Below are 8602 nucleotides of genomic sequence, written 5' to 3'. Positions count from 1 at the left end.
GGGGTGGCTTAGTGGGACTGCCTTCAGACTCTCCTCTCAACCTCCAGGAAGTCAGAAACCTGCGTTCTGCTTGACTTCTGAGAGAGAGAGAGAGAGAGAGAGAGAGAGAGAGATTTGCCTCTCCTTAGCCTGAGGGAACAGCTCTCTTCACACCTGTATCTGTGCCCAGGAGGAAGGCTACTCTGTGCCTGGTCTTTTCTCTTTTGGGAGGATCAAGGGTCCCTCTGACCCTGTCCCTCTCAACCCAGGCCTGTCCCGGGATGAGAGCACAGGCCTGTCCCGGGAACATGGGTACCGCAGCAGGAACAGCTGGCCAGGCCAAGTGACCAGCTCCCTTCCCTTCGGCCTTGGTTCTGGAGAGAAGGGAACGCCGCAGATGTCCTCCTCCATATCCTCTCTCCTGGTGCCTGTCCACACTGCGAACCCTTCCTGACTCTCTCAACCCCCCCCAGTCTGGAGGGGAAGCCACCCAGCTCCAACTTGAATCAGCCTGGACTTAGGGCAGGCAACCCAGTGTCGGGGAGGCAGGGGGTAGGTAGTGGTGGTGGTGGTGTGGAGGAGGGGCCTGGCAGTAGTACCCAGATGGGCTGTTGTGCCTGACACCAGGTCACAAAAGAAGGGGAGTTGTGCTAAGGAAGGCCCCAGGCGTCTTGGAGTGCGAGCGAGGAAGCTGCCGGAGGTGGAGAGGGCCGAAGGAATGACTGTACAGGCAAGAGCCTCTGGTCTTTTTTAGCATCAGCTGGTGGAGCCACCTCCTTCTCTCCCACTGGCTGCCTCCCTGAGTCACTGCCCACCCACCAGCAAATAAAAAAGAGGTGTCATCTGCTGGCCAGTGGCCCCATCTGGCCCCGGTGTGTGCATCTTTTTTGCTCCTGGGTGGAAGGTGCGAGTCTGGGTAGGGTGGTCTCACCAAGACCTCTTCCTCTGGGCCTTTCTCCTTCCAGACTCCGCTTCCTTCTTTGCCCTTTGTTCCTCCCCTCCCCCTACATCCCATGATGGTTCTCCCCGGTGACAAGACCCACCCCCTTGCTCCAAGGACAGAGGCAGCTGCAAGCCCTCAGGGGCCCCCACATGGCCCCATCCATCTAGCGGAGCCTCAGATCTGGGCTGCAGGGGAGGGGACCCGAGGCTGGCCGCTCAGCTGGCGACTCCTCCCCACCGGCCAGCTCAGCTGTCAACACTCGGCCTCCCTGCCCTGGCCTTCGCAGGGCCCCGCCTGGCTGCGAAGACCGGGGACACCGTGCCCCAGAGACCCTCACTGAGACCGAGGCAGGCGGTGGGCAGGCGGCGGGCAGACACCCTGCCTGCCCTTGAGCATCCTCGGGCCTCCTTGCCTAAATAAGGGAGCTGCAGCTGGAGTGAGCCAGCTGGCCCGGGGGGGAGGGGCCTGCGGCTAGGCCAGGGTTTTCCGAGGGGCTGGGCCGCCGCAGCGCCGCAGGGCCCCGAGCCCGCCGCGGATTGGGCCTGCAAGGCTGGCCCGCGCTGCAGAGGGAGGGAGGGCCACTCGCACAAGGGGATCCCCAGGCTGGAAACTCGCGCTCAGGGGCCTATCTTTGATCCCGCAGCTAGGAGGCCGTGTCAAAATGTACCTTTCTACCTCTCTGTTCAGGAGAGCCCCGAATAACCCCAGAGAGGGCCGTGTGTGTGTGTACGCGCGCGCGCGCGCGCGTGTGTGTGTGTGTGTGTGTGTGTGTTTGTGTTGGGGGGTTGCTCTGGGTGCGTGCCCCTCCTAAATCTCACCCACCCTTATTCCAAATCGCGTCCCACCCGGGGCCTGCAGATCATCTTGCCCTTCACGTTTCCCGTGCCTCCCCTGACCCTGGGCTCATCCTCCCAGGGCCCAGGCCTCGCCCGTGTCACCTACAGCGGGCTTTGGGCGCTTGTTGTGTGTATCCAGCCTGTGCTTGGAGTGGTGGGCGACAAGGGCATAAGGGGCCAGACCTCTCCAAGTCAGGTTTCTCAGTCCTTCCAGCCCGGGGGTCGGGGGTGGAATCCCCAGGCCCCTCCCTGGCCGTCTGAAGGCCGGTCATCACACCTACCCTCACTGTTCCCCTACCTAGGGGCCCCTTCCCCCTCTTTGGGGCGCGCGAGTCCCGGGGGCTCCTGGGCTGAGCTAGGGGCTGGGGTGGGGGGAGCCCTTGACGCTGCTCAGCCAATGGGAAGGGCTGGCGCGCGGGGTGTGGGGGGGGGGGGGGGAAGAGGGCGGTGCTGCGGGCGCGCGGCGGGCGGGAGGGGGCCGGGAGGCGGGGGCCGGAGCCCGAGGGGCGCGCGCCGCGTTAACCCTTCCGCCGCCGGGCCGAGCCGCAGGCGCAGCCGGAGCCGCGGGCGCCGGAGCGGCTGTCGGCGCGGCGGGCGGGAGCCGGGAGCCCGGCGCTCGGGCGGGCGGAGCGCAGCGCGGGGACGCGGCGGAGCGGGGCCCGTGGCTCGGAGGGGGCCGGCAGACAGGTGTGCGGGCGGCCGGGCGGCCCGAGCTCAGGCGGCTCCAGGCCCGGCCCGCGGTCAGGAGCCGGGAGCCGAGCGGGGACCCCGCGCCCGCAACCGAGTCCCGGCCCCGCCCGTGGTCTGCTTGGCCGCGGGGTGCGGGGATCACGGCCGGGCCGGGCCACCCGAAGCCTGTGTCGGGCCGGGCCGGGCCGGGGTGGGTGGGGGCCCGCCCGGCCCGCCCATGGGCTCAGGATGCCGGTGCGGAGGGGCCATGTCGCGCCGCAGAACACCTTCCTGGACACCATCATCCGCAAGTTTGAGGGCCAGAGTGAGTGGGGGAGGGGGCCGGCGGGGAGGGGGCTCTGGGGGCGGGCCGAGCGCTCCCGAGTGTGAATGGAGGGGCGTGCCCCGGCCGTGTGCTTCGGGCTGGTGCGAGTCAATGGGGGCTGGTGGCCTCAAGGCGCTGGCCAGGGGTCTCGAGGGCAAGGCTTGGTGCTGGGGGCCGTGGGTTTGGAGCCAAGGGGGCTGTATTGGGGCGCAGGGCTGGAGGCTCAGCTCAGGCTTCCAGGATCCGGAGTGTGTGTGACATCTCAAGTGTGCAGGTATCCCTAACTCCGGTGCCTGGATGTGGATGGGGCTGTGTGGGGGCAGGGACAGAACATGTATGGTCCAAACTGTGAGACACTAAGTACTGTGTCTCAGCCGTCTTGACTGTGTTTTTGAGAGACTGAGAGCCAAGCACTTAGAGTCAGTGCCTAACCTGCTCCTGGGGTGTGTGTGTGTGACCCATGAGTTCGGCCCTGCTTGGGCAGTGGGGAGGTATTTTGGACAGAGCTGCAAACTGTGGGCTCCCAGGTGACAGGGTGTCATGGCCTGAGACTGGGCTCTAAGGGTCTAATAGGCTCAATGCAGTGCCCCCATATTGTTGATTTTCCTACCCTGAGCCCCTTTATGGGGACTACAGCACCCCTAAGCCTGGTCCCGTAGGGGAGGCTTCCAGAAGTGTCCCAGGCTAGGTGAATGTTCTGGTGTGGGTGTTTTATCCTCCCAGCATGTGTGCGTCTCTCCCCAAGGCTGCATGTGCCATGGTGGGTGTGACTGCCAAGGGCCCTGGGAGCAGGGAGCGGGTGACATTCCTTGCCCATGACCCTGTGAGCACAGGACAACGTGTGCTTGTAACTGTGGTGGGGGGAGGGAGGGATCAGTTTGACGGGCAGCATTGTCTGAAGCAGAGGAACAAGATGATCCTGAGGGGGAGGAGACTGACACGGTGGAGGGCCACAAGGTGGGGTCTTTCCTTTTCAAAAGCTGCCGGAGGCTGTGTCTGCATGGAAAGAACCTGGGCTAGGATCTGGGGGCTCAGCTTCTGGCCCCATCTCTGCCACTGACTGCCACGTGACCTTGAGTGACTCTTCCTTCTCCGAATATCAGTTTCCACATCTGGAAAGGAGGGGGTGGCCAAAGGAGCCTTTCAGATCCCTTCTGTGGTGTATTCCAGGAGCTCGGAAGGGGTGGGGGTAGGGCCTGCCTTCGAAGAAACTCGCTCTTCTCTCTCTGGGCCTGGGAGCTGGTTTCTCTTCTCCAAAGCTGGTGTGTGTGGCTGGCACTCTGGACTGCCTTGGGCTTAGGTGGAGGTGGAGGCCAAGTCAGGGGTCTTTTCGTGTGACAAGGAACCCTGACTCCTGATGGCTGCCTGGGAGTTGTGGAGGCCTGGTGAACTGACCTAAAGATGACCCAACTTCAAAAACTAACTTCCCGGAGACAGGATAAGGGATGGCTTTAGGCAGCCTGTGTCGGGGAGCCCTTGCTGCAGCAGCCTGGGCCTTGTCCATGGGATTGCCCAGAGCTGCAGACTGAGAGGGCTGTGCCTGCTGGAAGGCGAGGGGACAGAGTTCCAACTGCTACCCAAAGCCCCAGCATTAAAGGCCAAAGTGGCCCGAAACTTCTGTGTTTATAAAAAGCTCTTATCCCGGAGTATCTTCCCTGGCACCAGCTGGGTCTGCCGCCTGCCTGCTGCTCACCTGCCAGCTAGGCCCTGGGGGCAGGTGTGGAGCGGGTGACCCACGTCCAGCTGAAATGGGTCCATTGGGGCACCTCATCTTGACGGGGTCAAACTGAAGAAGGCCTCCCTTCCCTGGGTCTGTCTTCTTACAAGCGGGCCACTGTCTCAGGTCCATCCCTGGCTCCCGGTATTTTCCGGGATTGAAGCCTCAGGTCCCTTTCCTTGCTCCCTATGACCTTGGGCTTCTGCCTGTGACCCTCCTTTTATTCCTTCTTCTGTCAGACCTAAGTTCAAAAGCTAGCTCTTTTACAAGCTGCAAGATGTGGGCATGGCTCTGAACTTCTTTTGAGCCTCAGTTTCTTCACCTATAAAACAAAGCTAATGATGCCCATCTTATGGGGTTGTCAGAGTATTAAATGAGAGAGGGCATCGTAGGTGTTCACGTGGTACTTCCCTCGTCCCCTTTAGAGTGCCCACTGTCCAGCCCCTGACTGCCCTTAAGGGGCGCGTAAGTCCCGGGAAGTACTGACCTGGTAGGGTCCCCAGGTACTTGGGGGAGTGATATCCTAAGGATCCCCGGGGTAAGGAGTGCCCAGTGTGCGCCCCCCCCCCCCAACCCCCGCCCCCAGTCTAGAGAGCAGAGGTCAGGAAGAGAAGCGGGACGACCTGATGCAAAGGGAAGGCTAGCCGCCATCTCTGGCCCTTCCCAGGCTCCCTCTCCAGGCCCAGTGTTTATTCCTCCGCCGCGGCTGCTGACACGCGTTGCTGACACCCGCCCAGGCTGGCCTCGGCCCCGGGCGCGGAGGGGGCGGGGGGCCGCTGGCAGCCTGCCCGGGGGAAGCCATGCAGCCAGCCCGCGGGCCGGGCGGGGGAGGGGGCGCGTCGCCGGGCAGGGCCGGCGGAGGCACCTGTGTCGGGCCACACAGCTGCATTCGCCCCCTGCTAGGGACCCCAGTCGCCGCTGTGCTGCCTGGAGCGGGGAGTCCCCCGGCGGGTGGCTGTGTGTGACAGGAGAATGCGCGGAAGGGCTGGGAGCCCCCGAGGCAGGGGTCCCTGCTCACGTGCCTGCTCATCCCCGCCCCCCCAGGCCGCAAGTTCATCATCGCCAACGCTCGGGTGGAGAACTGCGCCGTCATCTACTGCAACGACGGCTTCTGCGAGCTGTGTGGCTACTCGCGGGCCGAGGTGATGCAGCGGCCCTGCACCTGCGACTTCCTGCACGGGCCGCGCACGCAGCGCCGCGCGGCCGCGCAGATCGCGCAGGCCCTGCTGGGCGCGGAGGAGCGCAAAGTGGAGATCGCCTTCTACCGGAAGGATGGTAGGCGCGGGCCGGGGCGGGGCCGCGACGAGGGGGCGTGGTCGCGACCAGGGGGCGGGGCCGCGAGGGACTGGGGTGGGGGTAGGGACGGCTGGATCGGGCGAGGCCAGAGCGTGGCGGGAGACCCGGCGAGTGCCCTGCGGTGTGTGACCCCTAACTGGGGCCACTGCTGTGGGTCAGGTGGCAGGCGCCGGCTGGGCATTGGGGTTGCCGGACGGAGTGGGTCTCTTCACCTCATTCATTCTGGCGGGATGGTTTTCGGGGTGACCAAGGGGCTGTTTGGCTGTGGGTATGGCGCCTTTGGTTTCTTCTTTCCCTGGGCTAACGTGGGCAGGTTGAGGTAGGTGGGCTGGAGTTTGACGGGGCCGGGATGGCAGGTGAGTGGAAGGAGTTGACAGAAGGTCAGGTTGGTGGCTGGGCACTGACTTCCGGCCCAGGCCTCCAGCTCCCCTAGGGCAGCCCCTGCCAGGTGATTGGTCTGGAGAGATGTCACTGAGGGTGAGGCAGGGGGGCTGCAGGACTCTGGCTCTCTGCTGTCCTTCTCCTGCTCCTCTCTCTCCTGTACTTAGGCTGCACCTGGCAGGAGGTGCGTGCCTCTCCCCACAACCTCCGTTCCCTTTGTCTCATGGTTTGAGTGCCCGCCCATCACCCATCACCCCTTCCTTCGCCAGGTGTCTCTGCTCAGCCACCGCCTCCCAGCCCAGCTGCTCTGGGCTTCCGGACAGTGGATAAACAGAACCCTGGGCGGGGCTGCTCTCGCACTGTGCCTGCCCTGGTGGGCTGGGCTCTGCTCAAGGAGGGCAGTGAAACAGGGCTTTGGCAGGCCTGCAGGTATTGGAGGGCTGGGGAGGTGGCTCCAGAAGGTGCCACTGGACTGGCCATGGATGCCCAAACTCTGCTACTCACTAGTGTGTATCTGATGAGCATTCACTGAACCCCTGTGAGCCAGGTGCAGTGCTAGGGTCCTGTAGATAGCTCAGTGAACAAGACAGATGAGGTTACTGCCAGATGGGAGCTTACCTGCTGTAGATAGCACTCTCCGCTTTCCCCTGTGGGTAGGCAGAGTGAGCCAGCGGTCCTGTGTGCACCTGGCGCTGTCCCTGGAATATCCCCTGCATGCTCAGTCTAGCGAAGCTGCCTTGCATCTCTCGATGGCCCCGCTTTTGCAGGCGTGCACAGCCTGTGAGATCACTGGACCGCGTTAGAAGGGGCACTCTCACTGGGGTCCTGTGGAAGGGAGTTTGCTTATAGAAAATGGGGTTCTGTCTGGGAGGCAGGGGCCAGGAGAGTAGATGCAAACTCTGAAGCCTTCTGTTTTTCCACTGAAGTCTCCCCAGAACCTGAATCAGAGCAGATCTGTTTTTCTATCTGCCGGGCCATCTAGTGCTAGCACGCATTGGTGGGTGGCTTCTATGTGCTGGACGCTGGGCTAAATGCTTCACTTAGCTTATCTCATGGAATCTTCACAACAGCCCTGGGAGGTAGACACCATTTGCATCTCCATTTTATGGATGAGGAAACTGAAGTTCAGGGAAATTAAGAAATTGCACCAAAGTCGCACAGCTAGAAAGTGGCAGAGCTGGGAACGGAGCTCTGTCTGTCTGATCCGAGCCCGACCCGTTCTGCTTTGCTGTCACCTATTAAAAATGGCCCCACATAGGTACAGGCATATCTGTATCCTGCACGTGACTTTGTGTACAATTTGATTCTGAAAGTTTGCAAACCATTGGTGTGATGAAAGGAATGTTGATACGTAAGTCCTGGGATCAGGTCTAACACCAGAAATTAGGTAGCTTGAGAACTTGGTTCCTGCCTTGAGCCTGTTTCTGCTTCCAGGGTAAGGTGCTCACGCAGCCCCTTGGCAACAGGGGCCTGGGTGCTTCCATCTTCCCCATGGTGCTCGGGGAACTGGCTCTCCCTCTCGTCCCAAGATGGCTCCTTTGGGAGAAGATGGCCATGGGACCCCTTCTTCTGAGGTGCTATCGGGACATCTTGGTGACCTTGAGGATCACTTCATCCAGCCCACTTGAGTTACAGATGGAGAAGCTGAGAAGCAGAGGTCCAGTTACTAGTTAACCAGCAGATGAAGTGGGACTAGAACCCAGGCCCCCTGCCCAAGTGCACGTTCTTTCCTCCCTCCCGCTACTCTCCAAATGGGGATGCCATCCAGAAAATCGTGTGCCAGTCCTCTCTGCCTGCCCTCTTGTCTGCTCTCACCTAGTTTCTCCTGTTGGCCAACAGGCTGGCCTTGACCCTCGGGTCCTATGGGTCCCCGTTTGTCCTGGCACTTGAGGCCCAAGATGCAGACAGATCTCCTCTGCCTCCCTTCTCTCTGCCTTGAAATGCTTAGTCCCTCAGGCAAATGCCTGTGGCCTGCCCCGTGCCGTGTATGCCGTGTATGTGTATGAATAGGGAGGCAGAGGTGAGGAAGGGCAGTGCCGCCACTCGCTTCTGTCCAGGCCCTTTTCTGGGTCTCTGCCTGGGCCAGCCACCGGAGAGTGGGTCCCCGGGCTTCAGCTCCAGGGAGGTGGGTGGCTGGGAAGGAGGCGGGGCCTTTTGCTGGCAGGCGCCACTGTGGACAGCTGTGCTGTGTCGGTGCCTCAAGCCTAGCTCTGTGCAGTGTCAGGGAGCCAGACAGCCCCATTATTTAGGTGCTGGGACTGCTGGGAGGTGGGGAGGCCAGACTTGGGGCGGGGGGTGGGTGCGGGCTGGAGGGAGAGACACGAGGTACCAGGGCTCGCCGGCCCTGTGTCCGTGCCCCTTAACACGAAGCCCAGGATTAAGACGGACCTGAGAGTAGAGCCGGCAGCTTGGGGCCGGCAGGCAGTAGCAGCCTGGGGGGCCCTGGGGCCACGTCT

At 62.4% G+C, this 8602-nt stretch overlaps 1 protein-coding gene across 4 annotated transcripts in view; it reads left to right on the top strand.

Annotated features, from left to right (window-relative positions):
- Positions 1–2241: 2241 nt before the first annotated feature.
- Positions 2242–8602, top strand: part of KCNH2 (potassium voltage-gated channel subfamily H member 2) — a 32431-nt gene continuing 26070 nt past the window's right edge. For 3 of the 4 annotated variants that reach the window (XM_060633407.3, XM_060633404.3, XM_060633402.3), the window contains exons 1-2: positions 2328–2752; positions 5514–5744. In XM_060633407.3, the coding sequence (XP_060489390.1) occupies positions 2677–2752; positions 5514–5744 (307 nt within the window). In that variant the 5' untranslated portion in view covers positions 2328–2676. Of the gene's footprint in view, positions 2753–5513; positions 5745–8602 lie in introns of all 4 variants that reach the window. The other variant, XM_060633405.3, reaches the window with a different exon arrangement.

Source organism: Panthera onca, chromosome A2, assembly GCF_046562875.1.
Source record: "Panthera onca isolate mPanOnc1 chromosome A2, mPanOnc1 haplotype 2, whole genome shotgun sequence".
In the NCBI taxonomy this organism is placed as follows: Eukaryota; Metazoa; Chordata; class Mammalia; order Carnivora; family Felidae; genus Panthera; species Panthera onca.
This window is presented reverse-complemented; position numbering and strand designations above follow the sequence as displayed.